This window comes from Furipterus horrens, unplaced genomic scaffold, assembly GCF_987537825.1.
Source record: "Furipterus horrens unplaced genomic scaffold, mFurHor1.1.pri manual_scaffold_7, whole genome shotgun sequence".
NCBI lineage: Eukaryota > Metazoa > Chordata > Mammalia > Chiroptera > Furipteridae > Furipterus > Furipterus horrens.
This window is the reverse complement of record NW_028327177.1, coordinates 126982545-126999088: the sequence shown is the minus strand read 5'-3', so window position 1 is coordinate 126999088 and position 16544 is coordinate 126982545. Positions and strand designations below refer to the sequence as shown.

The window sequence follows — 16544 nt, the reverse complement described above, 5'->3', positions numbered from 1 at the left end:
AGAGTGAAAATGTTGATGAGGAAGAAATATATGTGTATAAAGAGTTTTAACATTTTTTTCTTTGAAAACTTGAAATGTGTTTCATAATTTTTTATAAAATTTACTAATAGCTTAGATAATGGTTTTATATGCTTTATAGATTTCAACTCATTTAATAATGTTAAAAACTATGAAGTAGTTGCTATTATTTCTTATACTTTATAAATAAGGAAACTGAGGCAGAGAGGTTAAGACATGTAAGTAGTGGATTCAAAGCCTGGCAGCGTGGTTGCAGAGTCCATGCTCTTAACTATCTACTATACTGCCTCTAAAAGAAACAGGAATTTTTAAACATTGCCTCAATATTCACATTATTATAAACATGCTTTTTCTGTTCATTTTTTTTAATGAGACTTTTTTTTTTTTTCTTTTAAACAGTGGTCATGGATACATTGGTAGAAGATGATATCTGCATTCTGAATCATGAAAAAGCCCATAGGAGAGATTCAGTGCCTCCAGGCTCAATATATTCAGGAGATGAGTCTCTGGCTTCACATTTTGCCCTTGTCACTGCATATGAAGACATCAAAAAACGACTCAAGGATTCAGAGAAAGAGAACTCTTTCTTAAAGAAAAGAGTAAGACTTTTGGAAGAAAAGGTAATAATCATTACCTTCATCATATGTTATGACTGAAAGAATAATTCAAAATACTTAAATTTTTAAGTATTTTTCTGACCTGTCTTCCATGGTTGTACTAAATTTCCAAGGATAACTCCTAATCTGGCAACCCTGGGCATTGTACCTGTCACACTGTGTTTCATATATGGTGGGGGAATATTTGTAGAATAGGGTTTAGCACCTTGAAAGGAACACATGCCAAACATTTTTCTTGCCTCTTTTTTAAGATTGCCTTGCCTTGCCTTTATAACTGTATGTTTTTCTTTAGGATTTTAAAATCTGCAAAAATTATGGCCAATAAATTAAATGTCAAAGGAGGAAGCTCGTGGAACACTGTTATAATATGTTTAATGATGTCTTCACCAGGATTTATATCTTCTTTACCTCAACATTCTCTTACGCTTTTTGAACACACATAACAAGAATAATGATTTTTAACTAATAATTTTCTTCTAATTACCTTTTTCATAAAGAAACCTAACACTTTTAAGTATTGTAGAATATACAGGCAAGGTAGTTGATACAATTATAAATCATCTGGTCTGCTTGGCTTTGTGCATAGGGAAATCTTCCTCACTCATCCATTTATTTTATGTTTTAAACTTCTATTTCATCAGACAGATCAGTATATTCATATTTTACAAACAACAGTTACAACAAAGGGGGAAGGAAATGGATTCCAAGGCAGCCAAAGAAAGGAATTATCTTTTTGTGAAAACTCAAGGATGGAGCTTGGTAGAGTTTAGTTCATTTGGGAGAATAAGAGATGAGGCGTCAGCTGTAAAAATAGTCATATTTTCTTTGTATTCATATGAATTTACTTTAGAGGCGATTAAATGAATGTGTGACATACTAGGATAAATGAGAAAAGGTAATATTTTGGAGCTCATAACTGTGTATTTTAAAGTTCAGAAGAATATTGTGATTTGGTATAGTTAACATTGGAAATATTTCTGTACTTTGTGACCAACAATCCTGTTCTGGAATAATATAGGATTTAATAAACTAACCCACCTATTCCATAAGAAGTCAAGAATACCTTACCCTTATACTTTTTCTGACAATGGAAATTAAATACTATTGGCTTGGAAAACACTTTAAGAATTACAAAAGAATGATATACTTTGTTTTAGTATGATAAATTAATGTTATAAAACAGATACTGCAAAGTATAAGATAATGAGTAAGTAAAAGCATAAAATAACTACTTTTAAAAATATTCTGTACTTTTTTGCTTTCTTAATCAGTATACTTAAAATGTTCAGTCAGTTATAGTCCAGGCTTTATCCCTGCATTACAGTGATTAAAAAAGTAAGATGAGAAGCCATCAGAAGGCTAATTATTTTATGTAGAATACCCTCCTAAGCTCTCTCTTCTGATTTTACACCATTAGCTTATAGGAACTCGATTAGATGAAGACACAAGTTCAGTGGGACGAGAACAAGTAAATAAGGCCTATCATGCATATCGAGAGGTTTGCATTGATAGAGATAATTTAAAGAGCAAATTGGATAAAATGGTAAGTTCGTTTGAAACGAATGGTATCTATATATTACAAATGAGTTTTCTCATTCAAGAACTTAAAAATAGAAATAAAAGAAGTACTTACATTTATTAAATTAAAAATTGACAGTATACAGGCTCATGGCAAAAAGAGAATTTAAATAATATTTGCAACTTATTTGTATAATGATGCTTAGGACTTAAATACATAAACAAAAAAGCCAGTGAATAAGATCCTAAATTAGAAAAAGAAAAAAGATTAATGAAAAACTGAGCTCATTTTCCCACCTTGCTTTGAAAAGGCTAGAAGCAGTTTTTCAACATTTGCCTGAAAATTAATATAGAATACCAACCTATAGATTTTACTGAATATAACTTGGCGTTTTCCCTACTTAACTAGAACAAAGACAACTGTGAATCTTTGAAAGCATTGAATGAACAACTGCAGTCTAAAGAAGTAGAACTCCTCCAGCTAAGGACAGAGGTGGAGACTCAGCAGGGTATGCCACTTGTTTTAAATATTCTAATAGGATTAATACATGTTTCCATTCATATGATTTATCCATGACCAGTTTTCTATATCTGTATGCTAAGGCTTTAACTTATTTTTTTAATTTTTAGGCTTATATTAATTTCTCTGTTCTGCTTTCACAAAGTATCAACTCCTTTTAATTTTTCCTTACCGATATAAATTACACTTTTCCTAGAAAATAAAATGGTTTTTATTCAGGGCTGGTTTGTGAGGAAGTAAATGAGGAAATTAGTAAAACCCCATCTTTGTCAAAACCTCTTGCCCACTGATAAGCTCTGGCTTTTTCTTCCCACTGACCTTTTGCCCCTGTTAGAGACACTGTCATAGAGTCGTTACAATTACTTTTTTAATTTCTAAAGGTTATTAAGTGTGCAGATGAGTGATGAGCTGCTGGGGTGAGAAGTTAAGTGTGTGGGATATGTGTATTAGCCTGTTCGCATGAACATTCTGATGAAACAAGCTGAAAAGTAGGCCTGAGAGACCTTTCGGTAGGAGATTGAGATCTCTTATGGTAGCTAATTGGGGCTTTTTCTAGGTAGACTAAGGAACAAAATTGGGGTAAGTCAGTATTCAGTTCCATTGAGGGTATACTGTGGAAGGTTTATGAATGAAATTGTTTTGACATTAATGTTTTGGCTTAAGTGTAGGGAACAGCTCCTTGTGGTTTAGGGTACTGTAGCCCCAGCCTGAGCATGACTGCCGCCGGCATCCTGACCGTGCTTGTCTTTAAGTCTCAACATAAGGCTGCACGGAAGACATAACTGAAAGGCACTCAGAGGGTTTCTGTGAGAATTGGATTTAAAGAGTGCTTATTATGCTTTAGAACTTGCTCTGCTTATTTTTTAATATGACATAAACAATTTCTAGCAATAAATGTATGAAACTTTGCACCTACTGCCAGTGTGGTGTCGAGGTGTTTGATAGACCCTGACACAGACTGGTCACTGTACCCTCTGTATTAGTACATGTAATCTGTCACTGTCAACTGTAATCCTAACGCCTCCAAGCTATTGATGATTCATGAATCTTGACCTTGTATCTCTCATGTGTATCCTCCTCAATAAAAGGCATGAGGGAAGGTCTAATCGCTGTTCTCCACTAGAGAGAACAGTCACCTTCCTTCCCCCAGACATAATGAAATGTCCTGGGTAAAAGTTTGTTCCGCCTTGGTCACGAAGCCTCTGCTGGACAGAGCAACTTACAACCGAGCCTAGGGTGTGCAAGACACCCCTGCCATACTTAAGTGTCAAACTTTATACTCTGAAAGGACTAGTTGAACTGATTAGCTAAGTTTACTCTTAATTTTTATCACTGTCCTGACTTATATAAAGATTATTAATCTGTCTATAATTTTAGCTCAGTGTTATATATTTTGAAGTTCCAGACTGACAAATCTGTACTTTAACCTAAACAGAAAATCAGGCATAGGGGTGAATAATACATTCTAAAACAAGATTGCTAGATTTTTTATTCTCAGCCTAACTTTTTAAAAGTAACTATATTTTAAAAGCTATTAATAATTCTGCATATTTTATATTAGTTTTTATATTATCTGCATTTTACTGGCATAGCCTTTTTAGAATTGCAAGTAATATAGAAGGCAGAAATAAAAATTTTAATGTCCGTTTTTTCTTCTAGTGATAAGGAATTTAAATACCCCTTCATCAAACTGGGAGGTGGAAAAATTGAGCTGTGACCTGAAGATCCATGGTTTGGAACAAGAACTAGAACTGAAGAGGGAAGAATGTAACAATCTCAAAATAGAGCTACAAAAAGCCAAACAAACGGTACTGCAGAATTATTAAATTGAGAAATTCAGAATTCTGTGTGCATTGTATGCATGACTTTTAACTAGGTAGTAAATCATAGAGCTAACAAATTTTAACTACTTATTGGTACATTCTCTGAAAAAGTCACCTTTATCTTTCCCATTTTTGCTAAAATCTGATATACTATATACTTTTAGCATAATCCCAGAATTATATAATTTTGTTTTTAAAAAAGGCTTTTTCAAAGCTTATTATTTATTAATTTACTCCCTTTCCTTCAATTTCCTTAAGTCATTTGTTTCTATGTAAGGTGTAAAAGGAACTTGAGTTTTAAATTTCCCGTTTTATTTTCCTTAATAGTTTAATTTCAACACCAGAAGAAACAACTTAATTTTTAGAATTCTTAAAAAGATTTTACAGAGTCCACTATTTTCACAAGTCTAATATTTTGGGGGCAAGTTTAATTTTTAACCAATAGCTAAGTATTCAGGAGTTGGGTGGTGGCCGGGTGGGGGCAGCTGGGGACAAAAACAAAAAACCCTGATGAGCCACTTAAGTGTGCTTAGCTTAAAGTCATCCACTGGAACACAAGTTGCCTGTCGGTCCTCACCAAGAGTCTATTTACTAATACTTTACATGGTGTTCTAACAAGCTTGGATACACGTTTCCAGATGTCACGACAATGCCAAGGGTAAAAGGAAGAAATAAAAGAGAAACAGGGAAATGTGAGAGCAGTGCACCAGGTGCAGTTTAAAATAGTTATTATAAGAAACTTAAAAGCTTAGTAGTCTGGACTCAGATAGCCATGTATACGTTATGTCCAGTCATGTATCTTAAACTAAGGTAACTGGTCAGATAACTATTTCTCAGCTCAACCATTTTGCCCATCAGAGCATTCCAGTACCATTGAGGAGCTGTGTCACCCACCCCAGAGTGGGGTGCCACAAACTGAAAGAGGAACTACTTCTGACAGCCAGCCAGGACTGTGCCTCTGAATCCCAACTCCTTACGTGGAACTGACAGATCTCTCAATTCTATAATGCAGTCTTGATCCAAGGTGACCACTGCTTAAGAGTGAGCCAGGCATTAAGAGTAATACAGCATCCTGCCTTGTCCTTGACCAAATGAATTCCTCTGAACTGGACAAAGAACTTGTTTTGGAGCCCCCCAACCCTGATTAAATGGGAAATACTACAAAAACTACAGTTGACTCCTATTAGAACCAAATATTTTTGTTCCTATTTGGCATCTCAGGTTGATTTTCTCAGCTTTGAACCTGTGACTACATACAATTCCTTCAAATCCTTTCAGCATCCTTTCCCACAAGCCCAGCTGCCAGTAGTTCTGTGAGGCTTCTCTTAAAAAGATGTACAGGACTTGCAAGTAAAGATCTGCACCTTGAAGCTCTTAATTACAATTGTCAGTATACATTGTACTTGAAATAATTTGACAGCTTTTATACATAATGAGTATTTCCTTATAAAAGTAGGAAGCAGTGCCACAGTCAAAAAGTCTTGGTTCATAACTGTGATATTGCTTATTAGCTATGTAACATTAGGAGAGTTATTTAACTTCTGTAATTGTTTTCTATAAAGTAAGCATTAAATTACCTATTTTTTCCATGAAGGTTAAATTAGATAATATGAAGTAATTAGCATAGAGCCTAGTACATTCGATAAGTGAATGTTTTTCAAAAAAAAAAAAACATAATTAGGGTAAACTCAGAATAGCAGTGCTTTTCAGGGTATATACGTAGATGTGAGTTATAGTTCAGCTCTTAGTTTCTTTTCCACTAGATGGTGTGCTAGGGAATACATTTGCTTTTAGTTTAATTCATCTATCATAAATCACAGAAATAGACTTGAAGGTAGAAGAAACTTGAGAAATCAATTCTTTTACTGTTGATGAAATTGAATCCAAGAGGCTAAGAAACTAAGAGTCAGAGGTGAAATGGGGATGAATATTTTAAAAGAGGTCCCCACCTTCTTGGGAATTATTTGGCAGGGGGAGGCAAGATTTTAAGTTTAAAATGCTCACAACATAGGAAAATGAATGAGGGAAAGGAAGAGTGGAAATGCTTACTTAATTCATCAAGGGTTCCAAGTTGAAATCCTGTTTTGACATTGTGGGATGTGTACTTTTAAGTCGTATTTCAAAGGTGTTGCTGGTCAGTCAGCAGGAGAGTCAAAGAGCAAACCAAGGCTAGAGAAATTCCTGTTCACATGAACAAAACAAACAAATGAGCAAAATAGAACCAGAGGCATGGGAACAAGGAACAGACCGACAGTGCCTGGAGGGGAAGGAGGAGGAGATAAGGGGGGAAACAAGGGGAAGGAACATGTATAAATGACCCAGGGACATGGACAGCAGGGCGGGGACTGACTCTGGGAGTGGGGGGAGCGGGGCAGGGGAGAGCAATGGGGGAAATTGGAACAAACAACAATATAAAAAGGCAAAAAAAATCTTGCTTACATCTACTAGACTCCTTTACAAATATTTTTAAGGTAGTATTTTCTGTAAAACATAGCCCCTTCTGAAATGTGATACAGCGTAAGATTCCAAGTTCTTTTACATGAGAGGAATTTCGTTTGCTTTTTAAATTAAAGCATTAATGACTTTAATTGTAACTGATTTTGAAATATCTTGTATAGGTTTGAAGGTATTTCATTAAAATTGAGTATCAAATCTAGTTTTTGCTGTACAGTTAAAGATGTAGTCTCTCCATCTGAAACATGTCTCTGGTAATACAAAGTGTACCGAAAGTAAGTAGACTAACAACTTTCAAACTTCTTTTCAAACAACAGGATCCATCTCAAGAAGACAATCTGCAGAGTAGAGATCTCCAAAATCTAAGCAGTTCAAGGTATGAAAATTTTTCAGTATTTAAAAATATTTTTTTTCCATAAGCCACTTTGTATAGGTACTTAGATTTGTTATGATTTAACCTTAAAAACAAATAGATATTACTTGGGTTACTGCATGTAATGTTACTTAACTGTTACTTAACATTAGACTTGAACTTGGTAGTAGAAAGGTGCATAATGTGATGCCTTAAACAGTATTTTTAAACATTCAATTTAGAGAGGATATTAGGGAGTTAGCTGTGTAGACATATTCTGCAATAAATCCTAATTTTGTACATCTAGAATTATGCATTTCCATATATAGAAATAACATTTTGTCTTAAGGATAAACTTGGACAGCCTTCTAGTCTTTGATATAATATGAATTTTAAGAGAATAACCCTCCTGGGATAAGAACAAGAGTAGCTATCAGAGTATGCTACTTCAAACATTTTCTCAAATAGAGATCATTTTTACTTAAGTAACTTAAATACTGTGTTTTAAATTACCTGATAATTTTTGTTTCTGCTCTGTTAACACTCCCTCGCTGCATGGATACTTTCATCTAGTGTGAAATTCTCATTTGACTTCAGTGTTTGATCATTTGGCTTCCAAAGGTTACTGACCTAAAGTAAATAATGTGAATTCACACCTTTTCCTAAATTAAGGTGAACAACTTAAGGAAACACCATGCAGCCACTCTTCTAGATCCGGGGACAGGCAGACTTTCAATAAAGCACAAGCAGTAAATATTTTAGGCTTTCTGGAACATACGGTTTCTGTTGCACATACCATTTTAACAGTAATTTGATTATGCTTTCAACTTCTCAATTTACAGCAATTAAGTTTTTCCCTTTTTATTTTTAACTGTGTCTAGTACAGTGTCCATTTAAATTATTTCTCAAAGTTGTCTTCTTTGTCAAAGTTATCTAGCTCATTAGTACTAAAGTACCCTCGTGTTCAATAACATTTGTCTAAAATAACTATGTACATACCTCAGTTTAAAAATATATGATTGCTAAAAGATGCTAACCATCATCTGAGCCTTCATCAAGTGATTTTATTTTTTTGTTCTTTTGGGAGGGTTTTTTTTGCTGGTGGAGGGTCTTATTCCAATTTGTGAAAAACGCAATATCTGCGAGGAGCAATAAAGCAAAGCACAATAAAATGAAATATGCCTGTAGGACATCCCAGAGTGTAATATGTGTAATAATGGTATAAATGTAATTTCTCATAACTCATTTCTGTTGGGTTGCAGTGTAAAGTGATTGCTTGCTGTGCCTTACAGTCAAAAACATATGAAATACACTGTTTAGGGGAAAATCACAGTTGACAAAATATACATTTCTAAGTCTCTAGATCTTGGCTAAGACTATTCCATATTTTAATTTTAGTTCCTCTGGGGATATAACAGTTTCAGTAAATTTTCAGAAGTTAAAGAAAAATATGTATGGCTGAAGTAAAAACTCAGTTAAGTAGGTTTTTCTTACTCAAGGAATATTCATTTCAGTATTAAGAGTTGAATGCATAGTGTCAGTTAAGAAAATGGCCTTTTCACTTTGTAAGCAGGACATGTATGTACTCCTTCCTGAGATGGGGGTAAACAGGCTTCATTACATTTAAGATTCAGAGGTATGAAATTTTACAGTGGGGCTAATCAGGTTGTGTTGGCAGTATGTATATTGTAGGTGTTTGGTAAATTTTACCCCCAGTAAGCAATCATTTATTAGACTGGCTAACTATAGCTTTGAACCGCAGCACATTAGAGTGAAGTAAAATTTCCTGAACCTGTTTCCTCAAGTAAAATTAGTTTACTCAATTTGCCAAGTTATTATGAGAATATGGGTAGAGTACCTAGCACATAATAAATGCTCAAACATTTTTTTTCTCATCTATTATTTTTAGGGTTCTAATTTTGGGTCCTTTAGTATTGCATCTCAGAGTTCAGGTAGTTTTATAAGTTCTTTATAGATACCATATATATTACTAGGATTCTGCTTCTATGTCATTTAAAGCAAAACTTAACTTTGTTCACACCCCTAGTTTGGGCTGGGGGACGGGATCAGTGTTGTAGTTTATACAGTCTCAAAGATGCCTGAAGAAGTGAAGGTAAGTTGGAACTCTGCTCAAGATTTATGAGTGACAACTTGCCATTTCCAATCTCACTTATATAATGACTTAAACATTTTACTTAAATAGATACAATTAAAAATAAATTTTTAACCCACCTTGAAGACTATATAGCACTTAATAATAGTTGTAAAGTAACTGCCATTACTTTGCTATCCACAAGAGGGAGAACTTATACTTAGTAACAATTTTAGATTTTTACATCTGTAGTTTTCAGTTCAGGTGACATTAAGGGCAAAAGAAAAAGACTAGATAGTTATACGTTAAACTTAGTGACCTAGTTGTTAGTTTAACCTAATTTATAAGCAGTCATCATTAATCAAATTGGAAAATCTGTATTAGACATTGCTTTTAATACCTCTATGATAATTCTCTTTTATTTTACATGCTTAGCTATTTTGAGTGATTAAATATGTTTGATATTCTAGTATCTAAACACTATCTTGGATATTTGCTTTGCTTTTCTCCAAATCAGGTACTGATTTACCATCTCATGCCAACAATAAAACACTATTTTTAAGCAGTATTCTTAATATCGTGACTGCATGAATTATTGGCACATGTGCAGTGTTTATACTTACTTCTGTGTTATATGAGTAACTCTGGAAAGCATACTGAATGCCCAGAATTGCACAAAGGAACCAGCAACTCTCTTCACCTTAATATAGGAAACATGCATTGTAGCACCCATCTCCGATGTTTACTGCTGAAATAGAGGTGATTAACTAATTTTTGTGAAGTAATTATTTCACACCTATCAAAAACCTGCAAAGAGCCCTGTGATTTTTCATAGACTATGGTTAACAAGTGACGTTTACAACAGACGAAACCTGTAGGTTTTTTTCAGAGGCAGTATAAAGTTTATTCCGCTTCTTTCATTGAAAGTATTGTCCAAGTATTTTGAAAAAAAGTATGCAGTCTTACATAATTCAAAATAATTCTTTTTTAATGTATCTGTTGCTTCTGTAATTAAAATAGGATATTAGATTTAAATATCAAGAGTATTATTCCTTATAGTTTAAAAAGGTTTGTTTATAGCTAGACAAAAATAAAAGCATGCAGTGACATGTCTGTCAAATTTGATTTGATTACTACTAAAATTACACTGTTATCTTACTATTACTACATGGCAATAATGGTCATTTGACCATTATTGTACTGGTTGTTTTTACATCTAATATTTTATGTATCCTAGTATAGCAAAGTAAGAATATATGTTGAAGATTTTGATTTATTTAGTTGATAATTAAGAACCTAAAAAGAAAATTATGAATATACAAGTAAGGTTTAATAGAAGATGAAACTTATTTAAAAAATAGGTTTAAAATAACATAATTCCTCAGTCAAAATGAGAGGCATTTGTGAAGTTTTTATTTCTGTTTCCTGTGATCTTCTCTTTCCCTAGCTTCCTTTCCTTTACCAGGAATCATCTGGCTCTTCATGTTTTGTGCTGTCATGTCACATTGGTTTAGAACCAACAATATGAGACAGCCCAGTCAAACATAAAAGAGTGGAATACATGAAATCTAAATTTTATTTTAATGGAGCTTGGATATACATTCAGCAGTTGATACAGGATTTCAATTCACGACATCGCAACAGAATAGTCATAAGATAAATACAAACTTAAAACCCATATATGAATGTCACGTTAGTCTTGATCAGAGGTGCAAATGAAGAACGTACTCCTTACTATTAAATGTACTAACACCACTATGCTATAGTCTATAATAAAATCTCAATTCTGAGACAAGAACCCTAAGAAACTCATTGGTTAGAATACTCCTTTTATAACCTTCTGTTTAATATAGTTCAGTTAATTGCTATAAATTAGGTCAGTGTTGTTATTATGAATAAGGTCTTCTTAATTGTTATAATGCCCTAACTAAATATCTTTCAATTATTTAATGAGGGAGTTTTAATTTACATAATTTCAAAACTAATTTGAGCAAAAATGCAGATATGATCATTTGTTTTAAACTTACTCTCTTCATAAAGAGAATAATAACCATTAACTTTTCTTTTTTAAACCCTGTGTATCAGTGATAATATGCAAAGTGCATACTGGGAACTGAAGAGAGAAATGTCTAATTTACATCTGGTGACTCAAGTGCAAGCTGAACTACTGAGGAAATTGAAAACCCCAACTGCAACCAAGAAAGGCAAGTCAATGTTTGCTGGAAACCACTGATTCCAGCCAAACTGCTTGAAGAGCAACTAGCTATCGCATCTTATCAAAATCTCATCAAATGAATTTGATAAGCCAAAGTATGTATAGTATGTTCACAGCTACCCGTCCTCTGCTTTGGCTTCAGTCTCATGCTGGTCAACTTCACACATAAAGGTGTTGCTGATGTGTTTTTTCTTCAGTACTGTATTCTTTTCCCCTTGTGGCTTTTTTTTTTTTTTTTTCTCAGCCAAGTGTTGCTTATGTGTATAAGGCTGAGGTGTTAAGTTTGCTCTAGTTGACCTTTTACCACAACTACTTCATAATTTAAAAAAAAGACAAGACACCAAAACACCTGAAACTTTTTCATTACACCAAAGACCTAGCTCTAAATTGTTTGTTATTTGGTTTTCTTTTTTGTAAAGTTAATTTTTCTTTTCATAAAGGACAGGTTATTTAGGAGACTAGGTGCTTATCCCTTTCAGCCAAACAAAAAATTCGATTGCTTTGCCTTTCATATTTAACTACTTGGCTGACTAAACATTTTGAGTTTTGTGTTAACTAGTAGTGGTTACTTTGTCAACACTAATTTCATACCTCAGAAAAATCAGTGCATTTATACCTTTTATTACATAATAGTTGTATTTCTGAAAAGTTGTGTAATATAAATTTAAGTGCCCTAAAATTTACTTTTTAAAGTAATAAGATGTGACATTTTATAAAAAATAATCACCATCCAGTTTAAAACTGTAATTTGTACCTCAGATTGTCCCTAAAGGCTGCATATAAGAATTTATTTTATAAGTAGTTCTCAGAAGTGTACACTATCAGGGAAGATGTTGCACATTGGGAAGGAAAATTAAATTCAGAATGTCTTTAATTTTTCTAGTTACTTATGAATCAGACAAAATGTGGTATTCTGGCAGGCCCACACTTAATTTCTGGTTCATTTTGTCCTTGAGTTTTCCAGTGGCCAGGGTTACATGTAAGGTAATACACGTTGATGATAGAGATAAGATTTCTCTTAAAATGGACTCATTCAGTAATTTTGCAGTGACTGTTCAGTGTAGCTCTCTGTTTATATAATAAATATAACTTCCAAATAATAATATAGGACAAACGCTCTTTTCATATTTAGAAATGGTTCATTCTCGTGTCCCTTCTGAGCTGGTGATAAATATTTAGTGCTTTGAACCATAAAAGTTTTCTAGCACATTTCCTATTACAGTGGCAGGCTCGAGGCCACCACTCCTCCCTCACCACAGAACTCAATGCTTTGAGGAGTAGACAGCGATGAAACTAGATCACCTTTTTTCCTGACCTACAATATCACCCTGTCCAAAAAGTGAATGTTACTTCCAGTTCTCCCCAACTCTTGTCTCTCCTCCTCAGAAAAAAAGACAGTGAGCTTATTTTATAATGTAGTTCAATTGTTTTCTTCTAAAACTATAGTGTCAAGCCTCAGTTGCAATTGGTATCCTTTTTGGACTTGGGATAAATCTGACTTTTCTGCCCTGGCTAACTTGGAAGGGGAGGGAAAGCTCATGCTACCATTGTGCTGCAGGTGGCTAAAGCTTTAGAGCAGTCTGTTTTCTAAGCCACTACATGGGTACTGAAGACATTGTATTGTGTTGTTTTTACTTGCCCTATATTGTGACCATAGCAGAACGTACATTTACCATTATATGTGTTTCACAAGACATAGGATTATTTTGTAGCTTTTATTTAAACTTTTATTCATAAAAGCCTAAATGTATATTATTTGTGTTTTACAATGTAACTCTTTCTGAAAAAATCTAATTTTGGACCACCTATGGAAAAATGACTTGAATAAGTAAAGGAATATGATATTTAACAACCAAAATAAAAAACTTAAGAACAGCTTTATTAGTCTCCTCCACTGAAGTTAATAGTCTGGAAGCCACCTTTAGCCCTGTTAAGAGCCCAGAACGGGATCTTCACTTGTATTGGGTTGGCCAGAAAGCTTTTTTTCTGGATGATGGCTCTAGTAGTGCTTAGTTGTCTTTAACCTCATTCGAAACAATTTTGTTAGATTGTATTGTTACAGCTGTCATCTCTGCGTGCATTTAAAAAAAACTTATCAAAATTGGTGAATTTTTGTGCAGCCAGTTTAATATTGAAGATGGAAGAAAATATGCAACAGTTTATTTCAAGAAAGGCAAAAATGCAACTGAAACACAAAAAGAGATTTATGTAGTGTATGAAGAAGGTACTGTGACTGAAGTGGTTTGCGAACTTTCTTAGTACTGTTGACATTTTGACCAAATAACTCTTTGCTGTGGGGCTGTGTCATGCATTGGAAGATGTATAGCTGCACCCCTGGCCGCTGCCCACTAGAAGCCAATAGTGGGAGAAGACCGACATACTCAATAAAGTTATTGGTGAAAATGAAAAATGTGTCTTTTATTTCATGGAAAAAACTAAATGGGCTTTTTGGTCAACCCAATATTTTAACCTTATTGGTGTCCAACTTCTTAAAATTTCAAATTCTTCATCTTTTACAGCTCAGTGATACAGGTGGGACAGGATTACTATGCTGTGTCCATTTTGCAAATGAGAAAAGCGATACCTGGAGCAAGCACTGACTTAAATGTCAGAATAGCTGACCCAGGATTAGAACTCAGATCATTTGTCATATAACTCTATGTCACAGTGCCCAATGACTACATTAATTTGGGAATGTTAATTTTATTTCCAGTTATAAATTCAACCAAATTAATGTGTTACGTATTTTTTATGATCACAAATGCCATGACAACTGACATTTGGCCTGTACTTTCTCTTTTAGCCTGTGCCCCTGTAGGATGCATGGAAGACCTTGGGAAAGACCGCACAAAACTGCACTTGACGAATTTCACTGCAACATACAAAAGAAACCCCACTCTCTCCCCAAATGGCAAAACTCTTTGTAATACCACATCTTTCCTTTTACCAGGAGATGGAAAAGTTTTATCAGAGAAAGCAATTCTCCAATCATGGACATATGAGGGACCCATTCCTCGTGACTGTACAAACTTGCAGGAACACAACTCTTACGGCAGAAATTCTCTGGAAGATAATTCTTGGGTATTCCCAAGCCCTCCTAAATCAAGTGAGACAGCATTTGGAGAAACTAAAAATAAAACTTTGCCTTTACCCATCCTGCCACATTACTTGGATCAACATAATCAAAACTGCCTTTATAAGAATTAATTCTGAAGAGATTCATGATTTGGTCATGAAATTGCTGTACCTCCTGCAGTGGTTCTCTTGAGAAAGTATTTAATAAACTGAAGGTGGGTTTTGATTCAAATTTGCAGGGTTCTTCAATGTACAGATTTGCACATACTGTACCTTATTACGTAGTTGGTTTTCCAGTATGAAAGAGCAACACTCCAGCTTCTGGCTAAGAATCAGATATATGCTAATAATAAATTAATAAAGTTGAGGTGTTTCTAAAAGACTATTCTACCTTTGATAGTGATTGTAAATTTCTGCCTCTCACAAAGAATGAAATGGAAAGTTTTTAGACATGGTTTTATAAAGCATGTGAAATGCCTACACTGCTGCTCATTACAAATAGAGGAAGCCATTAGTATAAGAGGAAAAAATTAGCTTTAAGTTGCATAAAGGAACAAATGGCAATGTGAATAGGTTATATATCTGTTGACTTTATAGTGTATAAAGATGAAAAATATAAGTAGTGGAATAACAGTATTTAGGTTATTCTATCTCTATATGCTATTGTGTTTCAAAGTTTTAAATCACTTTTAATCACAGTGTTGATAAAATTTAGAATGGCAACTTGAACTTTAAAACTTGAAGCAGCCTGATTGTTGAAGCCAACTTTGTCCCAGTACATCCCTCAAGTCCTAATTGAAAAGTGATGAAATAGTTGAAAATCTATGTGGTATGTGAATACACTATTATAATCCTGTACATCAACCAATTAGAAGTAAAAAGAGCATCACAAAGGTTTCAAGTCTAATCTGTCCCTTCAGGGTCCATAATGAAAATCTAAATAGAACTTTAAAGTTGTTTTCTTCAAAGGGTCTATACCCACTCATCATGTAGACCAGCTTAAAAATTGTTAAGACTTTGGTTTGAAATAACATCTTACTCATTGACTGGTTTTTAACTGATTTAGGAATTTTAATTCTAGAAACCAAATTCTGTGCTGTATTGATATAGTACAATCATAAAATATCCCCTCTAAGTGGCCTATCATTTATAAACAACTAAGGAAATAAGGATGGCTTCACATGGAAACCCACCTAAGTTCTTTCAGGGCTGCAGTATTAATAATAAAATGTATGACTTGATTCATATACCCTTTGCCTGAGACAAGGTGTTTCATGTAGGAAACCTTTAACCTTTTTAATAGACAGTTTCAAATGGTCTGTCTTGAACTTAAAAGAATATCACAGATCTCTTCTATATTAACTGAATAACATACATACATAAACAGTGTTCACTATTCAGCAGATATTCTTGTCTTTCTATTACCTCACTTACTCAAGCTTGTCTGTGATTAATGGAATTGGTGTCAGATGCTGGAATTTATTCTGACCAATGAACAGAGCTGACTCAAGGGAGTAGAATCTCCTGCCAAGTAACAGAACAAAACACAATATGCATAAACAAATATAAGATTCCAGGCTTTCGCTGAAGGAAGCAACTACCTGTGTAATATCACAGCAGCAGAACCTATTTCTCATGTAGCTGCATAGGCTGTATATTATATCTAATCTCTTAAGCTTACTTGTTTGCCTTTTTTAAAACTGAAAATTTTACAATGTAAAGAAAATAAGTTGTATGAGATAACAGCTTGATTGTTTTGAACAATGAAAAGAAATTGTTTGATTAAAATTATTTTTGTTTGAAATTGGGAGTGGAGGTGTTCATGTAAAAAGATATTTGTCTTTTTAAACTAACTTGAGT

At 33.9% G+C, this 16544-nt stretch overlaps 1 protein-coding gene across 1 annotated transcript; it reads left to right on the top strand.

Annotated features, from left to right (window-relative positions):
- The first annotated feature begins 417 nt into the window (after positions 1 to 417).
- Positions 418 to 15067, top strand: AZI2 (5-azacytidine induced 2). The gene is made up of 7 exons (XM_090284419.1): positions 418 to 638; positions 2053 to 2178; positions 2563 to 2662; positions 4333 to 4481; positions 7268 to 7326; positions 11480 to 11598; positions 14413 to 15067. Exons 1-7 carry the CDS (start codon positions 423 to 425, stop codon positions 14814 to 14816), a joined length of 1173 nt encoding a protein of 390 aa, XP_090140545.1. The 5' UTR covers positions 418 to 422; the 3' UTR covers positions 14817 to 15067.
- Positions 15068 to 16544: the final 1477 nt, after the last annotated feature.

Excerpts from the sequence above, each read along its gene's own strand:
- AZI2 (XM_090284419.1), top strand. The coding sequence starts at position 423 with ATGGATACATTGGTAGAAGATGATATCTGCATTCTGAATCATGAAAAA. Across the intron at positions 4,482-7,267 it reads TACAAAAAGCCAAACAAACG|GATCCATCTCAAGAAGACAA; the intron begins GTACTGCAGAAT and ends TTCAAACAACAG. Across the intron at positions 7,327-11,479 it reads CAAAATCTAAGCAGTTCAAG|TGATAATATGCAAAGTGCAT; the intron begins GTATGAAAATTT and ends CCTGTGTATCAG.